The 23312-nt window shown below is 42.0% G+C and overlaps 2 protein-coding genes across 6 annotated transcripts in view; one reads left to right on the top strand and one right to left on the bottom strand.

The window, feature by feature from the left end:
- The window catches only part of LOC103182307 (tpd52 like 1), a 26856-nt gene extending 15015 nt beyond the window's left edge, over positions 1-11841 (top strand). The window contains exons 6-8 of one of the 4 annotated variants that reach the window (XM_042333626.1): positions 1845-1859; positions 7894-7954; positions 10039-11841. In XM_042333626.1, coding sequence (XP_042189560.1) covers positions 1845-1859; positions 7894-7954; positions 10039-10167 — 205 coding nt within the window. In that variant the 3' untranslated portion in view covers positions 10168-11841. Of the gene's footprint in view, positions 1-1841; positions 1860-7893; positions 7955-10038 lie in introns of all 4 variants that reach the window. The other 3 variants (XM_042333625.1, XM_042333628.1, XM_042333627.1) reach the window with 3 other exon arrangements.
- hddc2 (HD domain containing 2) lies at positions 6866-23312 on the bottom strand. Of its 2 annotated transcripts, none has more exons than XM_007899275.2 (6): positions 23191-23312; positions 19509-19630; positions 19141-19243; positions 18970-19038; positions 17923-18061; positions 6866-7352 (listed from the first exon to the last, which is right to left on the bottom strand). In XM_007899275.2, the coding sequence occupies exons 1-6, from the start codon at positions 23254-23256 to the stop codon at positions 7279-7281; spliced, it is 573 nt and encodes a 190-aa protein (XP_007897466.1). In that variant the 5' UTR covers positions 23257-23312; the 3' UTR covers positions 6866-7278. The 2 variants fall into 2 exon arrangements, with proteins under 2 accessions (XP_007897466.1, XP_007897465.1); XM_007899274.2 differs by lacking the exon at positions 6866-7352 and adding an exon at positions 13810-14042.

Here is a 23312-nt window from a genome sequence, read left to right as displayed (position 1 = left end):
AAATACAATTTCATAGATTTCTGGGTATAATTTCTCTGCCTTAAACATTTATTTGGTAGGGCCTTTTGCATGTAGAGTTCTGAATATAAAATGACTTAATTCATTTAAATGAAAGCCTGCCAGAGCTAGTAACAATCAACCGGGATGAGATGGAATCAGTGGAGGTATAAGTACTATAGTTAGCTGGCAGTGCTAAACCCTGCATAAGTATTTGCATTGTTTTGGTACAGCTTGGTTATAGACTTGTCTTAATTGCCTGAAAAGACCGGAGGTGGATTGTTTGTTCTTTACAAAGGGCCAAAGAGTAAACTAATACATTAAAAAATGCGTCAGTAATGGGATACTGTAAACACTAGTAGAAATGCTCAGCTGTAATAATATAACTTTGAAGGGGTTGGTATGGTTTAATATTCTATTGGAAGTGGCTGGTTAGCCTGGAAAGATCATTATATAAATGTTGGTTAAATGTGTGGCCACTTCAGACTATAGGGGAGAGCTTCTGTGGCATGGAGAAACTGTGGTGTTTAGGAGTAAAAATCTGAGGGTGATGGTCACGAACAGGTAACGTTAGCATGATTTGACAATGGGCGCAATCAGTAATTTGTTCACTGCCAAAATACGCTTAACATATCAGCCCACAAAACTCCAATCCATAAATGATTTTGAGTCCTTCAAATAGCTGAGAGTATGGTAAATTAATCTATATGTAAAGGATTTTCAAAAAGTGAACTGTTGTACTTGATTGTTCAGGACTGTATATGAAAAGGATCATTGAAATGGAAATCTTTAATCAGGAAGGAAAGAAAGAGAATTGCCTGCCACCAGCAACACTTTCTTTTACATAAATAGAAACATTATTATCTTGTGGGGGGAAGAGGAAAAGAAAAGAATCTTAAAAGAAAGAAAATTAAAATGGGAATTAAAAATAAATTGAAGTTATTAGAAAACTTATATGTGCTTATAATGATTAAGCCATTCAGAAATGGCTGTTTTAGTTCACGAGTCATAGATGCATAGATTGTAATTTTGTAATGTTGAGGCGGGGAAAACCATATTTTAAGTATGGTCGTACTTAATATATCTGAAGCTCAAGGCAAGTAACTACTCTAGTACATATCAACATATTTATATTCTGTCTGTTAAATTGACATTTTAGTGGCATTGAGTATTACCACAAAGTCACAATAAATTGGTGACATTTTCTACCCTGCTTTAACTTGTGTGGCAGCTTCCCTAACTCTTTGCAACCTCTGTGGATTGAATACCTGTATTTACTTGAATTACATTTGCTGCTTAGAAACCTAAATGTATGGGAAAGTGCACCATAAAGGATTTTGTATTTTTTGGAAAATGGCACACAGGAGACAGAACTTTTGGCATTATATATGGGATGTTCATTTGGTAGGTGAAAATGTCTTGCTTGGTGACCAGTGTGTTACCTTTAAAGTTGTTTATGGACAATCTGGCCATGACCTTATTCCCAGTTTATTTCCTATCATTGTGTAAGCCTCTACTCAATCCTTGTGTGGGAAAAGTGAAGCAGTGTGATTGTTGGGCTTGGCCAAGACTGCTGTCATTTATGAAGGGACTAGTCTGCCTCGGAGATGTTTCTTTAGTGCAGTGGTTGTGCTGGACGTTCCTCTATTTCTCCTCTTAGATGAAGCATTTTAAACAGTGATCCATGTCTTGCAGAAGCAAAAATAAGAAAGTTGATGCTGACTATTGTATGCCTTCTTGTGGCAGCAGAAGGCTCGGGAAGAGGTTATGTATTGCCCTTACTTTGTTTTGGCGTGTTTGTTTTTCTAATAAATGTTTCCTTGTTTTTGATTATCTGCTGCAAGAAGGGCACAATCCATTGGGTAAGCTGCACAAAGATGGTGCTTCTTTCTCTTTACTTGCACGTGTGTTATGGTAAGCAGCCAGATTCCAATCAGCTGTTGCAGTGTATTGATGTGAAGATGTTGTTTTATAGAATCAATAATTATTGGTATAAAGCATTCTCTGCAGCTTTTGTAAAAATGTTTTGATGCTCTGATGTGTTATGGTAAGTGTTTTGCATTGTCAGATTGTTTATTTTTAATTTGTTCTGTTATTCAGAAATAATTTTACAATTTTGTCTTTCATCCCTTATAATAAATACTTCATTATTTTTATTTATGGAAAAGCCCTTATAATACTGAACATTGTTTTATTTAGGCAGTGTAAGACTGGTTTAGATTCTGTAAACTGAAACAGATTATTTTGAATTTCTGTCAGACTCTCCTTATTTCCCCTTCCTTTTTTTAGGTGGTACAGAATTATTCTAGTAAAATGTCCACTAGCTATACTAATGCGGACAACCTCTTTGCTTTTATTAAAACATTGTGGTTTTAGATGGTAATCCCCACAGCGTATTGGCTTTCCAGATTCTTCTCTATTGTTGCCACAACAGGGAGTTCACTAACTCTAGTCTAATGATGGGGAAAATAAAAAAAAAAACTGATTAGAACCTACATCCCTTAGCAGTTCAGGACAGGAACTTACATGACCTGGAGAATTATAGGAAGTTGCAGTGGAATGAACCAAGACTGACCTATCACACACATGGACTGATAGCAACTGTAGGCAAAGCCAACACACTCCCCACACTCCCGGTAGAAAGACAGAGAGCAGTAAATTAAGGGATGAAATCCTCAGTGACTGAATGTTCAAAGAAAGTGGTCAACTGCAAAGATGAACAGGATAGGTTACAGGAGGACTTGAACATTCTTGGGATTTGGGCAGATTGATGGCAGATGAAATTTAATGTAGAGAAATGGAAAGTGCTTTACATGGGAGCAAAAAATCCAGGAAGGGACTATTATTTAAATGGTAAGAAAATAATCTGTATGGAAAATGAAAAGAACCTGGGGATCCTCATTGATAATAAATTGAAGCTATCTAAACAGTGCTCGGTAGCAGGGAGTAAGGCAAACCAGATGCTGTGTTGTATTAAAAAGGCAATATTGAGCTGAAATAGTGGAGTAATTCTGCCACTTTATAAATCACTGGTGTGACCGCACTTGGAATACTGTGTGCAGTTCTGGTCACCAAAATATAAAATGGATATTGCAGCGATTGAGAGGATCCAGAGGAGGGCGACTAAAATGATTGAGGAGATGGAGGGACTGGACTACGAGAGGCTAATAGATAAACTGGGCATGTTCAAGTTGGAGAAGAGAAGTTTGAGGGGCGAGTTGATTACGGTCTTTAAAATTCTGAAGGGAATAGATAATGTAGACCATGATGAGCTTTTTATCTTGTACTGAACAGTAGAACCAGAGGACACGGCCCATGACTGAAGGGGGGTAAATTCAGAACAAATCTGCGGTAACACTACTTCAATGAGGGAGCAGTAATCTTATGGAACAGATTCCTTAAGGAGACAGTGGAAGCAGAAAATGTTGTTTGTTTAAGAACAAATGAGATAAGTTTCTGGTATAGAAAATAATATCTTGGGATACAGTATATAGTTTGGGACACGACATGTCAAACAACTCCCAGGATGGTGAAAGGCGAACTAGATCGACCTTGGTCTTCTTTCGACTTGCAAATTCTTATGAAGAGTAGGGACACAACAAGAGTGGAAAAATAACAGACTGATCTGAGCATGATCTCTCAGGGAGCTCTGAAAATAAAATGTTCCTTACTGAAAAACATCTATACCAACATTCACCAAACAGTTATGCAAGTCCACTGGTCTAAAACTTATATTTTACAATCAAGGTGACTGAAACTGACATAACTAAAGCTATACTCCATTGAAGACTATGCTTTCTTTTAAAAGTGATTACTTTTTCAATATTATCATTGGTATATACCAGCCTTCAAAATATTAGATTTTTAAAAAACTTAAAATGTGCAGTAGTATATGAATTTGGTTACTGTGTTGAGTAATCTCTTTAACAGATGTTTAATTTTAATAATGGCATTTTTCTGTCACTTTCTGTTCTACTAAAACACTTTCAATATTCTCTCTTAATGCTTGCATGTGCCAGTTACTCCATTCGCCATTCAATTAGCTTGCCAGCAATGAGGTAAAGTGTTATATGATGACAAAACTCAGAGATAGCTAAATGTTGGTGCCACTTAAATATACAGCCTGAAGGAGAAACTAAGTGCTTTCAAAACTTTTTTTCAGTAATACAAAGGAGTGGTATTACTTATTTAAAATAAAGTAGGTGAAACAAATGTGCTGTATTAAAGATGATAACAATTGATTTCTGATAAATTAAGTTGTCGTTTCAGAGATATGTGCTTATTAACCAAGTTATGAGGTTCAACACGAGTTACAAAGTCTATTTACCTTCTCAGAATTTGGCAAAATTGTGTTGTTTTAAACTTAAGTATCAATATCATTACTTCCTAATATAAATCAGTCACAAAAAGTTGGTATTAGCTTTAATACTGTTTTTGTTAAAATATTTTTGGTTTACTTAATTGCCAGTCATATAAATGGGAAAGTGACCTTGAGATATTATTACTTACTTGACATAACAATGTAAGGATCTGCAATTTAAATTGAAATGCTTCACCATTTGATATTTTGATTTTACATTAATAGATAACAAATCAAAATTGAGTAAAAGGTGCTCTTTGCCACAATCAGAATTGGAGATGACAAAAAGCTGACTCAAAAACAATGTTTTAGGGAGTTTTGAAAATGTATTTTTCTACTGTTGCATAATGGCAGTGTTGACAGCCAAATCATGCTGTCATCATTCTATGCATCGTCCTGCGTACCACAACTGCAGTAGTTCTGGAACCACTCACGAGTATTGTGGCTTGGATGTACAACTGGGGAAATGAATAAGTATCTTCTTCCACCAAACTTGAGCTGTTCAGTACAGGAGCCATAGTACTGATAACATACAACAACAACAACTTGGATTTATATAGCGCCGTCCACGCCAGACGGAGTCTCAGAGCGTTTCACATTAATTGATCCCGGGGCCGAGCCAGCGCGAGGGGGAGGGAGGTGACCAAAGGCGCGGTCGAAAAGAAAGGTCTTCAGCCAAGACCTGAAAATAGGAAGAGAGGGGGCGAGGCGAAGGGAGTGAGGAAGGGAGTTCCATAGCCTCGGGGCATAGTGGCTGAAGGCACGGCCGCTGAGGTTGGAGCGGAGGACTCGGGGGACGAGGAGTATGTTAGAGTAGTCCAGCCGAAAGGTGACAAAGGCATGGACCAGGGTTTCAGTGTCTTTTGGAGTTAGGTATTTGCGGAGAAGGGCGATGCGTCGGAGTTGGAAGAAAGCGGTGCTGGTGACGGACCGGATGTGGGGGAGGAAGGATAATTGAGGGTCGAACCTGACCCCTAGGTTGCGTACAGGTTTGGAGAGTTTTAGGTGGAGGTCGGGTAGGTGGAGGAGGTGAGAACTATGTGATTTTCAATGTTGACGAGAGCCAAAGAGTATGGCTTCTGTCTCGTCAACGTTCAACTGAAGGAAATTTGCGCTCATCCAGCTGCTGAGTCTGACAGGCAGACTGACAGAACATCAGGGGACTGGGGGTCGCAATGTGAGGTGGAAAAATAGAGTTGGGTGTCGTCCACATACATGTGGAAGTGTACCCCATGTCTGTGGATGACATCCCCAAGAGGAAGCATGTAGATCAGAAAGATCAGGGGGCCAAGGATGGATCCTTGGGGAGCCCCGCAGGTAACCAAAGCCATTTGTGCAGATGTACTGCTGGCAGTTTGTGAGGTAGGACTCGAACCAGGTGAGTGCGGTCCCACTGAGGTAGATGTCGGAGGAAAGGCGGTGGAGGAGGATGGCGTGATTGACTGTGCTGAACATGGTGCTGAAGGTTGAGATACTTGGGAGTTGAGGTGATAAAGGCCATGAATTGTGGCCGGTCCTTTTCCTCTTTTGCTGTGAATACTCAGCTTGTGGTTACCTTGATTCAGTTCATTGTGGGGTACTAGTGGTCTGCAAGTTCATAAAGACTGATTCTGCATTGACATTTTAGTGCTATATAAAAAAAGAGAAAGCAAATTGACTTTGTAACTAGTGCTGAACCTTGTATCACAGCTGATCAGCATATATCTCTGAAATGGCTTAACTTATTTATCAGAAACCAATCATTTCCAGCTAAGCTCATTCAGAAGTTAAAAAGTTTTTAATTTACTGCTTAACTGACAAATGTTCAAACAATACTCCTTTTTGTGTTATGCAGTTAGTTTTACCACATTCAGTGCAAACTGAACAGTTTTTGATATTTCAAAATGTACAGGCACATCTCTCATATGTCAAAAATGCATACTCGTGTAGTTAATAACAGTGATTCATACAAAATTAATGACTTTGCCTTTGTAGGTACAATGAAAACTCACTAATAAGGCCAGCAAACAGTCTGAGCAATTTTCACAAGATTAGTGCCTTGACCTCACTACAATAAAATATAGGTTTGTCGGTGTTCGATAGTAATCGCTAAAATCGCTATTGGTAAAATATGGTAATTGTTACCTTTTCTTATTTTCTCCAAATTGACGAAAATTTATTTGAATTTTTAAACTTTTTTTAGTTTTTTATCATGTATTGAACTACAAAAATAGCTGACTTCCGAGACAAAGTTGGCACGACAGTGCTTCTCGCTGAGCATGTGTGTTATACTAACGTCGATACTGTGTTAGAGGCACAGCATGTTCATAATACACATGTACCACATAGGAATTCACGGCCACGGCATCTTTAGAAAAGGATTTGGACATTTTTGTAGCCGGAAACCTCAATGAAAGTTTAAAATATCCGAAAAAGATTGGACTAAAATAACCATTGATATTATCCATCGAAATTTCAAATAAATAAAAATAGAAAACGGCAAGTTTAAACATAATGTTGAAATGAAAAAAAACTGCAAACACTGACCACTTTTACTGGGTGATCTTAAGGTATGTTTTCACTGCATCTTTAATTAACTACTACCAGATATATTCACTTTGACTTGCTGCTGAATGATAGCAGTTTGAAGCTGGTGATAAACTAACAAATGAAACCAAGTATTGCTTGTGCTGCTGGAGAAGGTGCACACAACCCAGTGTGGTGGCTTTGGTTTATGCCTTTGACCTTGAATGTAGTCTCTGGTGGCAATATAAATTTGAAAGCTGCCCACTGGCAGGATTAAGTGGTGTCACTCCCTCTGGGGAGTGTTTACTCTCTTCTACTTTTGAAATCAAACCGTCTTCTTTCTTCTGCCTCTTGACTTCCACCCTCCATTCAGAGGAGGCACCACGTTTTAAAATGTTGGGTTTTGGTTAGCAAATCTATGTGTCAATCAGGTTGACCCACTTCTGTATAGATTTACCCTGGAAGAGAGTGGCCCAAGATCCAATAGATCCTGAACAAATAAATTTGATTTTAGTGCTCGAAAGGTTAATATAGATCCAGCTGTTGAAGCTGCAAATATAATCTGTAATATAAATGCATCATTAATGCAGTGACAGCCCAGCATGTTAATACGTAAACAAGTGGATAATGAGATATGATCCTCAGGGTAACCAAAAAGTCTTTTTTTAGCTATCCTATTATTCTAAAAAAAATTCTTTAAGACTTATTAGAAATTGTAATGGTATCATGATGTTTTTTCACCTTGTATATAATAATAATCCTTGGATTTTGTACAGTTTCTGTGAGGTCAAATGTCACAAAGCACTGTAAAGTGTAGTGACACTCACTTCTGAAAGGGTAATTTCACAAGAAAACAATGATTCTTATGTGTACACCTGTTAACGTGGACGACGTAATGTACTGGATTATACGTGACCTGAATCACTTGCTAATGCTATTTGCATATTAAGTTGGTAGAAATCTAAATACTATGCTAAGAAATCAAAAGATTTATGAGACTAAATGCCTCACTGGGCATCCTCTTCCCACAGAAATTCTCCTACATTCAAATCCTTTGAGGAGCGGGTGGAAACTACAGTCACCAGTCTGAAGGTAGGCATTATGTTGTCAAATGGGTGCATCGTTATGCTGTCAGATATACATAATTACTATATTTCAGCTTGACAATTAGAATTGTCTTAGCAATTGAAAATTATGCCTTTTTTAACTCCTCCACAGCACTGTTGCAATGTTATAGGTCAGATCTATACAGTAGCTCTTAACTCATTATAATCTCTAGTTAAGATGTTATAGTTTCTAGGCAGATAACCCCATATTTCCAGGGCTTGTAAGTGTAGCTGTTCCTTAGGATACTGAATGTATTATATAGATTTACAAAGCACATATGCAAATAATTTTCTCTGAATTTCCAAAATTATAACATGAATTTGTAACTATGAAAACCACAAAAACAATCTTTCACTAGCAATATTTTTTAGTACCACTGTTTTCTCTATTCCCATTATCTTCTAAAGCCTTTAACCCTTATCCTTCTATTAGGTGTAAAGTTCCATGAGTGTTGCGCATCTTCTCCCACTTGGAAATCACTCCACATGCCTATTGCTCATGTGTGAGTCTGTTAGCATGCAGTTGATGTTACAGTGCCATTAAAGTGAATTTAATTATAATGGTTGAAAGTGGATCCCATTCACTGCACAAGCACATGACTCACGTTTGCTTCCCACGCGCCAGGCAGGATGTGATGTCAGAGTGCCCTGATGACCCAGAAACCAGCTATATTTAGCGTGGTAACCGATTGCCCTGACAGCTGCATGCACGCTCACTGAAACTATAATGCCTCATGGTTTGGGATTTTATGCAGTAATTTTGTTCTAGAAGCAAAAATATCTATAGGTTTACATAATCTGATCTAAGCATTTTTTTTTTTGGTTCTGACCTCCTGACCTAATCCTTGTATTCAATTTAATTCTACATTTCACTGTAGACGAATAGTATGAAAAATCCTCACACTATTTTCTGGGATGTTCATTGTAATTATTGCTGGTGTTGCCATAGAGAGGCAATTACTTACTTGACATTTTGCTTGCTGCTTGAAACACAATACACAAAATTAGAATCTGGATTAGTTGAGAACAATAAACATGGAGAAGTTCATGACTGCTATCTATCTGGGTGTTTTGACTTAAAACAGTTCTGCACTATGAGCTACTTCTATTGCTGTAGAAACTATCCCACTTACATTGTGCAGTGGTTTTGCTTAAATTGTGTTTCCGCTAGTGCAATCCGTTACAAACTGACCATTTCCTGAGGGCTTGTACCTTAAATAATATATTTTAAAAAAACGATGGCTGGGAAGGACAAGCAGTAATAAACCAGTTTGACCACTAGAGGGATGATATGAGTACTCTTGCTTTTGGCCAAAATGATGGCCATCTGATAGTTCTTTGCATTATCCTGCTATACAGGACCACCTCCTTTCACTTTAAAACTATTGCCAGCATCAAACCAGCTCTGTAAGCACACTCCTAACCCAGGGTGCCAGCAAGTCTGCAAAAACTCTGGACTGACTGATTCTGTCTTTGTTTCAGTTAGTGCACTATTTGCAAAAATAAAGCTGCTCAAAATGACAGGATCATTTTTATTATTGTAATATTAACTATAACCCACACAAGTTGGCACAAAAACAATTTATAAATATCTTTAATCCTTTTCTGCCTATTCTATCCATTCATTGTCCCTCTAGCTAATTCAACATTTTAAAAACTCACCTGTTTTGCTTGTTTCACTAGTTCTCATTATCCATTGGACAAGGAAACTGTTTTTTAGGCTTTTTTTTTGCAGTTGATGAAAGGATATAATACTGAAGACCAATGGAGCCAGTTTAGTGTGGGTGAATTTTAAATTTACAGTAAAACTCACATAAGTCATATCCGTTGTGACCATTACATTTAATGTGACTTACGCGAAGACATTTTATAAAATTATGAAAATATTCTTGGATTTAGTGAGCTGATCACTTAAGCCTACGTTTTGCTTTTGCTTATGTACAATACACAAATCAGCCCCACCAACATTAGTTACTACAAATGATGGTATTGAACAAACTGCAATGTATTTAGAAATGCACAGGTTTGATGTTGTTGATTTTTGTTCAACTAATTTAACATCCTGTCAAGTCCAGGGTTGGAGTGCCCGTCCACAGCGGTGGGAGTTTTGAAGATGTTCTGAATTCTACTGCTAATGCCAGTCTCCAACAACCTGCACCAGGAAACCGGCTGAATGAGGAGTCCATGAATCTCAAATAACTTAACCAGATTTAGAGATTCAACATGAAAACCTTGATTGATTTTATTTAAAATTTCACTACATCTACCTACGCCCAGGTAGACTGACAACCTGAATGCTAAGAGTTGGCATTATGGCCTCTCCAATCCTAAAACCAAAAGAAGAAAGGGCGGATAGCTGCATCTTTCTCATAGCAAATTATTTTCCACACTATGTTCTTTGGTGTATCTTTTGTGATGGTGCATATTATTCAGAGCTCCATTTGCATCAAAGAAAACTTGTACAGTTTGGCAATGATTTACTGCATTCTTATGTTTCTGGACCAAAACCAGTTTGTATTTTTAAAATGTTTTAAAAGCCACTGTTCTGAGGATGTATAACTACTGGCTGTTAATTAATTTAATATATTGTATTGTTTGTGTTTTTGTCTAAAAATTGTTGCTACACATCAATCTATTTCATTTATATTCACCTTAAACTTTTAAAAACTGCATGTAAATACACTACAGATTAGGATTATTTCTTCGAACCCAATCTATTTACAACTTGCCTGCAGTGATGGAATGCTATAAAACAAACTCCTTTGCAGTAAAATTAAATAATTGCACTTTTTTTAAAATGGGCCGAGTGCCATGAAAGAATAACCTCTTGGGGCTTTGTTGCACTACCTGACTCTTCCAGTAAGGTGACATTCCAAGATGCAGGGGAAAAAGTTCAGAATGTATGATTTCTTTTACCAAAACATTGGAGATGTTCTGACAAGTATATATTTATTATAAAACATTTATGAGGTTTTTTTTNGGAGGGTGTAGTTATGCACTGCTTTATATGCTAGCAATGTGGCGCATCTCAGGATGGGCAGTTTGGAGGTGGGCTTATTTGGAAGCGAAAGTCTTTGAACGAGCTGTTGGTAATGACCCTAACTACTTTGTGAATGAGTCCATGTTCTGTTTGTCTTTGTGCTTTTCTCTCCTTCGATTCCTGTTTGTCTCCGTCGTCCCCATTTCACTGTGGGCTTTATTTGTATGTCACTCTTTCTAGTACTCTCTGTAACACTCACTTGTTGCTTTCCACCTGAACAACTTGGATTTATATAGAATCCTTTAAATACAGTAATGTGTCAAGAGCATGTTATAGAGTGTGCTGAACACTGATCGGGAGTGAGCCACTCTCACTTTTCCTCTCCTTGGTCCTCCTTCCCTTTCACTGAGACTCTTTCTGTTTCTCTTACATCTCTTAGTATGTAATTCACTCTTCTCATGAACATTCTTTTGTCCTTTCCTTTATCTATTACCTCACCCACTCGCACTCTTACACTGTCTCTCGTACATTCGTCCCTTGTGCTCACTCGGGATTCTCTGTATGTGTGCCGGCGTCCATGGGAACCATTTTTCGCTCAAACTAGACTTTATACATGTGCAAAAGAAGAATTGGAGTGGCTAGACGTTGAGGTGCTGAAAATGAAAATGGCAGGTGCTGTAGTTCTAAAGTTGTAAACCGGATTGTAAGGTAGGAGCATGTTAAAGATGCTTGTGCTTAACTTCATTTCCTGGGCAGGAAGTAACATCAAGGTAGGCATCTTGACCATCCTTACAACATGGTCCCTTGATGTCTGTTCATATCTGTGAAATGTACACCACACAAGGCAGGGCGAAACCTTGGGCAAATTTCCTTATTCTACACGCCTAATAATAATCCCTCCAAAACAATAATAAATTGGTCATTTTCAATCCATGACTGTTTGTGGGACATTGCTATGCGCAATTGGCTGCCGCATTTTGCCCACAAATATATGGTCAATTCACTTTACAGTATATTCTGCGAAGCACTTTGAGACGTCTAGAAGACGCGAAAAGCGCTACATGAAATGCAAGGATTATTATTATTACACAAGATGTAACATCACGTCATCAATGTTGCCTCAGTCCTCCCTCACCATGTGGTGTAGAATGTTTAAACAACCAGGAATTAGAAACCACAGCTGCATATTGTATAAATCTTAATTTTGTGTAAGTGCATGATTTCAGTTTCAGAGATGTATGAATGGCTATCTTTGGGACTCAGCTGAATTTTAGGATTGGACAGAAGGGATTTTGATTGACGTGAGTTTTTTTTGGTCTCAATTTATGCGAGATTTTTTTGTAAGGGGCCAACAACAACTTGCATTTATGTAACACCCTTTACAAGGGGTAGCGTTTCAGCGATGAATGATCTAATGACTTACAAGTAGGCAACAGTTGAGTAATTTGTAAGTTGTATCCCAAAGTTTGTCAATGGAAAAGGGAGAAATCTGAAAAGTCAATCAAAATTGCAGAAAGAGGTAGTAGTTAATGGTTTGGTCTCTCTCACACACACTGAGATTTGTTCGATGATCCCATTCTCAATTGGAGACCCAGCAAGTGAAGGATAAAAAGTGTCTGGAGAAATTAGTCATTGATGCTACTGCTGTTACAAGAAAGAGGTCAATGTCAAAATAGTTATCGCAACAGTGTGAATTAAGTCATTTATGTAAACTAAATTATCCTTTGCAGCTGTTTTCTGAAAAACACTTGCTCCAGTTAGTGCTCTAAAAAGTAATATTAACAATGTTAGATATTGTTCTCAAGATTGATTCCACTCAAGTCGACAACAGGTACAGGTGAGTGGTTAACCTTCAGTACAAGAAGGTAATTTGAAACTTTCCAACCTATGCTTAGTTCTTCTGCCTTGCAATTTCAGGAAAAAACGTCCTTCAATTTTTTTTCCCCTTAAAAATAGAACTATAATTTTGGGACACTATAACCATTCCTAAATTCGTAGAATTTTTGAATAAATAATCTATGTAAATCTTGCATTTTGTTTCAAGCACAGAAATGCTACTCTAGTCTTTCTCATCTGGCAATTAATCAATCATTTCTCCCACCAGAATTGTGCATCTGGTCTGCTCTCTTGGAGGAGCAATTATAATTGTGTTTTGAATTTATCTTAATGAGTTGAAGACCTATAGATTTTCATCATTTAGTTTAGTGGTGATTTACTGAATGTTTGTGTACTGTTTACAAAATGTACTGTTTAAAACAATCTATTTTAGTAGCCTGTTAAATATAATCTTCAAATTGTACTTCAGAAATATATAATCTGAAACTTTTTTGCTTGGCCGGTGGAGATTTGCAACTGTTAAAAGAATTTAGTAAGCACACCTATAAGTCAATATGTTTATAAAGTTATATTGTACTTAAAAAGTGTGTCTGCCTGATTTTATATAAGTTAATCTGCTCAAATCCACATCTTTATAAAACTATATCGGAATAAAAATACCAGATGTTTTACCTGCTTCACTAGGTAAGACTAACCACATAATCTCAGACATTCCTCCTAATATAGCAGTGGCTCAGCACCATACTCCAGTGAATTTAACACAGGAGTTTTTGTTTTGGTTCTTTTCCGTTATTTTTCTTCCTTTGGAAATATTATTATTACCTGTAGTTTGAGAGACCTCTCCTAGCTCAGCTCTCAGCTGCATCTGCTTGTTTAGAATCTCAATTTTGTCATCCCAGGTATCAATATTATATTTCACCAAAATGTAGCATCAATGGATTGATTTTAATAAACCATGTAGTTGCTCAGAACTGAAAATGAAAAACTAGAATTTCTATAACTGAAAAACCTTAATTCTCAGTTTATTCTACAATGCAGACTGATTTCCCAGGGTTTAATTTGTTTATTTATACTTTTTTTTTTACAAAGTATTTAACTGCTTTCGTTAAACCAAAGTTTCAGGTGTTGTGAGGTAATATGTTGGGCTCACTTTCCTGAGCTGTTGGTGGGGCTGAAATACATGTTCCCATTATTCTGGAATTCCTCTCTGTGTTTAAAGCCGTCACCAGCTGAAGAATTTCTGGGTGATGAAACTTTCCTATAAGACAAGTTCATTGTGATGTAAGGTAGCGTTAAGTAAAAAGCCATTCAACCCATCTGCACTATTATAGTATACTAGATATCGTGACAATCTTCAGAATTTAAAATAATTATTGCGCTTGATATAGTGATGGTGTTTCCTACCGTCCATCACCTTCTCCGTGCACCTCCCCTCTAGCTCCCTCTATCCTCGCATCAAACACCAAGTGCAAAGAGGTCCTAGACTTAATCGCCTCAAAAACTGAAAACATCCACTTGGCTGCATAGTCCCCTGCCTCCCCGGATATCCACTTCCCAGATCATCCACACCCCGTCTTCTCCCTCCGCCACGGGTCCTGCCACTTCCCCCACTTTACACTCCTTTGATTCCATTTCTCCATTCTCCTCTCAACCACAATTACCCACATGAAGTTCACCATCTTCTGCCTCGACACCCTCCCCGCCCAGCTGCTGGTCACTCAACTCCCCCTCCTCTACCCCCTGCTGACCGGCACAGTCAACCAGTCTCTCCTCAGGCTCTGTTCCACTCCCCCTGAAACCCGCTGTCATCACACTCCTCTCAAAAAAAAAACACCCTCGATCCCTCTGATCTCTCAACTACTATCCCATTTCCAACCTACCCTTCCTTGCCAAAGTCCTGGAAATCATTGTTGCAGCTCAACTTCGGACACACTTCTCCCTCCTCGAGCCCCTGTAGTCTGGTTTTCACCCTGCCCACAGTATAGAATGGCGCTTGTCAAAGTCACAAACGACGTCCTCCCTCTCTGTGACCAGGGCTCCCTCTGCCTCCTCGTCCTCCTGGATCTCTCTGTCCAGTTCGACACAGTCGACCACATCATCCTCTTCCACTGCCTCGCCTCATCCACTTTAGTGGGCCGCACTCGCATGGTTCAAGTTCTACTTAACCAACCGCCTCCACTTCATCTCAGCAAATGTTTTTTTCCTCCTGCCCCCGCTCAGTCACCAGCAGGGTACCAGAGGGCTCCATCCTTGGCCCTCTTCTTTTCCACATCTATATGCTCCCTCTTGGCAATGTCATCCGCAGACACGGGGTAAACTTCCACATGTATGCGGATGACACACAAATCTACTTTGCCTCCTCCAGCATCGACTCCAGGTCCACTGATGTTCTATCAGCTTATCTGGATAAGTGCAAACTTCCTGCAGCTGAACGTGGGACAAGACAGAAGCCATACCCTTTGGCTCCCGTCAACATCTTCACTCCTGCGGATCTAAACATGAACCTCCTTGGGCTCTATCTCAGACTCACTGAACCAGTGCGCAATCTAGGCGACCAGTTTGACCCCCAGCTGTCCTTCCTCCACCACATTGCCTGCCTCCAACCGTACCTTACCCCAAATGCAGCGGAAAACCCTCATGCATGCATTTGTCACCTCCCGCTTGGATTATTTCATCGCACTCCTCGCCGGTCTCCATATCCCGCTATTCAAAAGATCCAGCTCATTCAAAACTCTGCTGCTCGCACACTGACCTGGACCAAACTCCGTACCCCATTCTCACCAGTTCTGGCCAGGCTCCACTAGCTCCCCATCACCCCCCCACTCCCCCTGGCTCAGACTCAACCTCTGCCAATGTTAAGCGCTCTGAGATGCTACCCTGCATGGTAGGCGCTATATAAGTACAAGTGGTGTATCAAAACATCTCCAGGGCCTCAAAAGGTAAATCGAACGAAACTCATGGAAGGTAAGTCTGACAGCGGCGGGTTGTCACAGGGCTGGTCTCCCGGGGATTGGGACCAGCGTTAGCCAGAGGCAGGGGCCGGTAGCTGCAGGCTGGGCTGGGGTCTCGTGGACCCTGAGGTGGGGTGGGTGTCGTGGGGATTGAGCGGTGGCCATCAGCTGGCCAGGGGGAGCCGCCATTTTGGACTTCAAGATTTTCCCACCATTCTGCGTGACTTCACTTCCGCCCGCCAGGTTTGAATCACTGGTAGCAGGTACAGCATAGTCTGTAACAGTGTCTCCGTCCGTCCCTCCCTCCCTCCCTTTCCCCCCCCCCCCCCACTCCCTGCAGGCTGCTCGTTGCTAACCACAATGAGCGCCCTCCCCCCTCTGCGCCACCTCTAGCCCCCACAGCCTCCTGCAGGCTGACAATGTCCTGCTAAATCCACCGCCTCTCGTCTCAGCGTGCATATCTTTGCTGCCGCCCCCGTCCCGAGCTGGCCCTCCTTCAAAATGCCCCCTCCCCACCCCTCTCCTTAAATCCCAGCTCCACCTCCTTGTCCCACTACTTGCCGACATCATTAACCTCTCCCTGTCACCTGGCACTGTTCCTTCCCCCCTCTCAACAGCCATTATCACCCCCACCTTAAAGAAACTTTCCCTCGACCCATCACAGCTATCTATCTATCCATCTCAAATCTCCCCTTCCTATCCAAGGTCCTTGAAAGAGCCGTTGCCTCCCAGGTTCACTCTTTCCTCTCCTCTCACTCCCTCCATGAGCCCCTCCGCTGAAACTGCTCTGCTCAAGGTCACAAACGACATCCTGACCATGTGTGACCAGGGCTCCCTCTGCCTCCTTGTCCTCCTCGACCTCTCCACTGCTTTTGACACCGTGGACCACTCAATTCTCCTCCACCACCTCTCCTCCCACCTCAACCTTCAAGGTTCTGTCCTCGACTGGTTCAGGTCCCACCTTTCACACCGCCTCCGCTTCGTCGCAGCAAACGGCTATTCCTCCAGCCGCCGAACCATCTTGTGCAGTGTTCCTCAGGGCTCTGACCTCGGTCCCCTCTTCACCCTCTACGTGCTCCCCCTTTGGTGACATCATCTGCAAACATGGGGTAAATTTCCACATGTATGCGGATGACACCCAACTCTACCTATCTGCCTCCACCCTGAACTCCAGGACTACTGGGGTCCTGACCGACATCAAGTCCTGGATGAGGGCAAACTTTCTCCAACTCAACATCAGCAAGACCGAGGCCCTCCTGATTGGCTTGTGCCAGCGCCTCCGCACCTCAGGCGCTGGCAGCATCAGCCTCCACGGCTGCACACTCAACCTCACTAAACCAGTCAGGAACCTGAGTGTCTTGTTTGACCCTGAACTGTCCTTTCTCCCCCACATCCGCGCCATGACCGGCACTGCCTACCAGCACCTCCGCAACATTACCAGACTCCGCCACTGCCTCACCCCTCAGGCTGCCGAAATCCTCACCCACGAATTCGTCACATCAAGGCTCGATCATGGGAACTCTCTCCTCATCGGCCTTCCAAACTCTTCCCTTCACAAGCTGCAGATCATCCAAAATTCTGCAGCTCGTGTACTCTCACGCACCAGGCTCCGCGACCCCATCACTCCCACCCTCGCCCGACTCCACTGGCTCTCCATCCCACAGAGGATCGAGTTCAAGATCCTCGTTCTCACCTTTAAGGCCATCCATGGCCTTGCCCACTCCTACCTCTCTGACCTGCTGACTCCCTACCAACCTGCCCACTCCCTCTATTCATTGGGCTTCGGCCTGCTCCATGTCTCCCACCTGACCCACCCTACCATCGGTGGTCGGGCTTTCAACCTCTCTGCCCCCACTCTCTGGAACTCCATCCCACAGTCCCTTTGCCTCCCTTCCTTCCTTGCTTCCTTCAAGGCGGGTCTCAAGACCCTTCTCTTCGACCCTGCCTTGGTCTCCCTCCCATCTCTCTGCCTTCTCTCACACCTACACCACCCCTCCCCCATGCTCGGGCCCTGACACCTGACCATTCAGCGCTTTGGGATGTCCTCCCGACGTGAAAGGCGCCTTATAAATGTAGTTTTGTTGTTGTTAAAGGTGGGGAAAGGATGAACTGCAGGATGGAGTTCAAGAAAGAACAATTTTGTGCATAAAGAATCCCATAATGCCTCAAGTAATATAAAATAGAAACCTTTTGTTGAGTCAAAGAAGTCCTGTAATCGGCCAGGCTTTGGTTCCAGCTCTTCATATTCAAAGGCTTGCATAATCATCTCAAAGCGATCCAATTCTTTCACGTACTTGGCTTCAAAACTTGACTGATTCTCATATTCCTGTGGACAGGTACAATCAGTACTTCCATTAGATTGTCAGACACAGCATGCTCACTGGTACCTGGTACAAGTAAGAGATGCCATATTCAGAGACAAACATTTTGTGTTGTACAAGAATAATTACATTTCATCAGTAACTAATGACACGCACACCACTTAATTCTGTAACTATAAGTTGATGGTTCAATACTCAAAGCTGATATGAAATAAGGAGAGAGTTTAGCTAGAGATTGATCGTCAATGTATTTATCTGCACTCAGCTGGGATAAAAGCTCCACTTTATGGTAGTGGCAGCAGTCTGGCTCCAAGCCCAAGGGGCAGTGGTGGCTACTCTTCATCTGCGAGACTGGACAGCAACGTTTATTTATCCATTTAACTGAAAGCAACATAGCTGTGCTCACCAGACAATCTACACCAGACAGTCCTTGCTAATTGGAAGCAGGTACCCTGCCTGACATGTTTATTTCTCAGGAGCACTGAGGTCAACTACCACAAGCCTAAGTAGTTAATTCAGTATACGCCAAGGAATTAAACCTGGGACCTTTCTGCTGTTATTCTGCCACAAAGAACATCCATTTATTAGCTATCTACATTTTTCTTAAAACCTCTCTTATATTCCTAAACGTTAGTCAATGACCTAAACCATGAGACCATTAAATAAAGCAATACAATATAAATTAACATTTATATATTGCCTTTCACTTCGGGAGAATGTCCCAAGGTGCTTAACAATACTGGCTTTACATCTGAGCTGGAGGTGGGAGCCAAAGAGGGTGGAGAGTGGAAAGATGACCGAAAGTGCAGTCAAAGAGATAGGTCCTGAGATGTACCCTGAGCAGTGTTATCATAGTATACATACTGTATAATGTATTAATATGTCTCTAAATCTCATTTGAACCATAGCTCACCTCCCAAAGGTCAAATATTTCTTTTCCCACATCTTCATTCAAGAGTCCAGTCAGATGTTCCATTGCCTCCTGTAGGAAAATGTAACACATTGCATCAAAATGTGCTTGCCCTACATGGTAGCAAAATCAACCAATTACCTACATGCAGAGGAAGTTTCTGTTCGGACCTACTTTTTCTCTTCTGTGTTTTTCCTCTTTACTGATATTGTCCGCTGGCGCTATGTCACCAACAATACATTCTGCCATGTCATGAACCAGGGCTAATCTTACACATCTGCGAAGAAGAAATTATTATTCTAATTATTATATAGTAAAGAATGAAAAGTATTGTTCCATATCTCATTCATTCAACGTTTTATGCAAGGCGCCAGATTACTAAAGATCACAGTTTACATGGTTGGGTTTAGAATCCCTCATATTATTGTTAAGTGTACAAAATGGGGTTATGCAATTTTGGGTAGTACCATAATGACATTTCATGCAGTTTAAATCAATTAAACAATAGATTAGATGAAAGACAGTACTAAGTACTGAGGTACCTGTCTTTGTTTATTTTCTCATCTTTTACCAGGAAAGCTATGACAGCCATTCTGTACATGTGATCCGACACACTCTCTGGTTTCCCCACATTTCTATATACCCAACCTGTTCGAGGTACTCGCTGCAGAAAAGCATATGGTTATTTGACACAGTTCAGACTTCCAGGCATTTCAATTACATCGACTCTCATTTCTCTTAAATCTGCAAACATTTACTCAATGGTAGTACTGCTATAATAATTACATTTGGTATAGTGCCCTTCATGTCATGAATGAGGGTATCTCAAAGCGCTTCACAGGATATACTGCAAAGTGGAGTGAATGTGTATTCTGCGGGCGAACACAGGAGCTAATTGGCACACAACCATGTCCCACAAATAGCTATAAAGCAAATGACCAATTGTATTCTGGAGGATTGCTGGCCAGGACACTGGAAGAAACTTCCTTTTCTCTTTGAATAGTGCTATGGGATCCTTAACATCTATCTGAATAGGCAAACAAGACATTGGTTTAACTTTGCATTGGAAGGATGGCACCTCCAACAATGCAGCACACCCCTAGAACTGAACTGATGTGCCATCTTAGACTATATGAGTTCCAAGTCCTGATGTGGGGCAAGAACCCACAACCTTCCTACTCAAAGACAAGAGTGCAATCAACTGAGCCAAGCTGACACACAGTGTCAATTCACACTGTATGGTCTGACTTCCAAATACCATACAAAGCATCTTATACCTTAAATAAATATAAGCAGAACCAACTGGTATTCAGACCCAACATTCCTACAGCAGCATCTTATAAACAGAACAACATTTTGGTTATGCAGTAATATTCTGAATTCTCTGAATGACATGGGCATATTTGTTTTCGGGTATCTCCTATTGTTTATGAGTTATTTCAGTTTTGCGTTTTTCGCTACAGTTACACCCGGTGGCCGCTGAGTCAAAGTCGGGCTGTGGCATCGTACGTCATAGAGCACCTACGTATGTATGCACACACTGCATATACACCTGGTGGCCGCACCGGCCAACCGTGGCGCTGTGGCTTCCTGTGTCACAGAGCGCACACGGAGCCAAGCGGTGGGAACAAAATAAAGAACACAGACGAAGCTAAGCTGCGGCAACAACGACAATTTTTAAAACACCCTTCATGTCGGGAGGACGTCCCAGTGATTATAAATTATGCGTTCACAACACAAAACTTAAATATACAGTCAATTCACTTTACAGTATATTCTGTGAAGCACTTTGGACGTCTAGAAGACGTGAAAAGCGCTATATCAAATGCAAGGATTATTATTTATATTTAGCATTATAAAGAAGCCTAAGCAAAAATCAAACCTTTCAAGGATAAGTGAAAATGCAAGAGAGAAGGCCCATTAAATTAAACTTAAGAACAAAGTCCTCCCACATGAGTATATGTGTGGAGTCCTGTAGCTCAGTGGCTAGAGCACTCGCTTTGCAAGTGAGAGACCTGAGTTCAATTCCCGGCAGGGCGAAACCTTGGGCAAGTTTTCTTACTCCACACGCCTAATAATAATCCCTCCAAAACAATAATAAAATTGGTCATTTTCAATCTACGACTGTTTGTGGGACATTGCTGTGTGCAATTGGCTGCCGTGTTCGCCCACAAATATACAGTCAATTCACTTTACAATGTGTTCTGTGAAGCACTTTGGGACGTCCTCCCGACGTGAAAAGCGCTATATCAAATGCAAGGATTATTATTATTATAGATAAAGACAAAATGTGTGTCTATCTGTGTGTCAATCTACATTCTATATTGGATCCTTTGATTGCAAGCGAAGCTGCAACATGTTATAGCTAGTACTGCAATAAAGGGAAACTGAATCACATATGGGATTACGATTACAAGGTTTAGTAAATGGGTGTCAATTTGGTTCACTTGGTAGCACTCTCGCCTCTGAGTCAGAAGGTTGTGGGTTCAAGCCCTACATCTTGACTTTGAACTCATACAGTATAAGAAGGCTCTCCAGTGTAGTGGTAGCAATGCATTTGTCGGAGGTACCATCAATGCGACATTAAACCGAGGCCTCGCCTGTCTGACATGTGAACATTAAAAGATCCTATGGCACTATTCGAAAAGAGAAGGAAATTTCTATTAGCATCGTGGCCAACAATCCCCCACTCACAGCATGACTGCTTGTATGGCATTGTTGTCTACAAATCAGCTGCTTTGTTTACCTACAACAACAAGATTTCATTTACAGAGCGCCTTTCACGTCGGGAGGACGTCCCAAGGCGCTGGACAGTTGGGTCGGGACCCGAGCAGGGGGGAAATGGTCAGGGTGAGGGGAGGGAAGGGAGGGAGCGAGGAGGGGATAGAGAGTCGAGAGGGGAGCTGAAGGCTCGGTCAAAGAGAAAGGTTTTGAGACCGGCCTTGAAGGAGGAAAGGGAGGAGGCGGCGAAGGCACTGGGGGATAGAGTTCCAGAGCCTCGGGGCTGAGAGGCTGAAGGCCCGACCACCGATGGTAGGGTGGTTGGGGCGGGGGATGTGGAGCAGACCGGAGCCAGAGGAACGGAGGGTACGGGCAGGTAGGTAGGGGGATAGTAGGATGGAGAGGTAGGAGGGAGCAAGGCCGTGAATGGCCTTGTAGGTGAGGATGAGGATCTTGAAATCAATCCTCTGGGGGATGGGGAGCCAGTGGAGGCGAGCGAGGGTGGGAGTGATGTGGTCACGAAGCCTGGTGCGGGACAGTACACGAGCTGCAGAGTTCTGAATGACCTGCAGCTTGTGGAGGGAGGTGGCGGGAAGGCCGGCGAGGAGAGAGTTCCCATAGTCCAGCCTTGAGGTGACAAAGGCGTGGACCAGAGTTTCAGCCGCGTGAGGGGTGAGGTTGTGCCGCAGTCTGGCGATGTTCCGGAGGTGGTGGAAGGCGGTGCCAGTTGTGGCGCGGATGTGTTCCCTCCTGTGTACAAATACACAGCCACTAACTACCCTTTTCTCTAAATCCTGTGAAGCACTCTGAGACAGCCTGCTGACATGAAAGGCATTAAATAAATGCAAGAATTATTATTCTGTGGAGTCCGGTAGTGTATTGTAGAGTTCCAGTCGTGTATCGGTTAGGGCACCCGCCTCAAAAGCAAGAGGACCCGGGTTTGATTCCCAGGCAGGGCGAAACTTTAGGCAGGTTTCCTGACTTCACAGTCCTGTTTAGCTTAAATAATTTAGTCATTCAATCCCTGACTGTTTGTGGTTCTGTGCTGCGCGCAATTGGCTGCCGCGTTGCACCCACAAAATATACAGTCATAGTATAGTCTGTGAAGCGCTTTGAGACGCCTCGAAGACGTGATCAGGCGCTGTATCAAATGCAAGGGTTGTTACTGTTATTATTGTCATATTTCACCGATTTAAAACTCGCACAAACAGTGAGGCTTTCAAAGATATGATCTTTCCCCGCGGTGGTGAAAGCACCGGAGTGAGTGAAGACCCTTTCCCTTTCGGATGACCTGAGGTCCAGGGTCAGGATGATCTGCACTGGAACAGGATGTGAAGGGGACTGAGAGCCACAAGATGCAAACTCCTGCACTGTCTCAATCGCACTCAAAGGCTGGATCCACTCAGCGCTGCCTTTCCAGCAGCAGCAGCTGCAGCAGCACAGGTGGCGGCCATGCCCTGGGCCGGGGCTGCCTGTCTGAGCTGCGGGGTCGGTGCCGCTCACCTTCAGTTCCCCCAGAGTCCTGATGAACTGGATCAGGCTCCGCGCGCTCCCGGGTCCGGCAGCCATCACTACCCCGACACGTCACAGACCCCACCCCCCATTCACACGTCACAAAGCTCACA

Source organism: Callorhinchus milii, unplaced genomic scaffold, assembly GCF_018977255.1.
Source record: "Callorhinchus milii isolate IMCB2004 unplaced genomic scaffold, IMCB_Cmil_1.0 Scaffold3, whole genome shotgun sequence".
Classification (NCBI taxonomy): domain Eukaryota; kingdom Metazoa; phylum Chordata; class Chondrichthyes; order Chimaeriformes; family Callorhinchidae; genus Callorhinchus; species Callorhinchus milii.
Note: the sequence above shows the minus strand (reverse complement) of the source record. Positions and strands in the feature narration are given on the sequence as shown.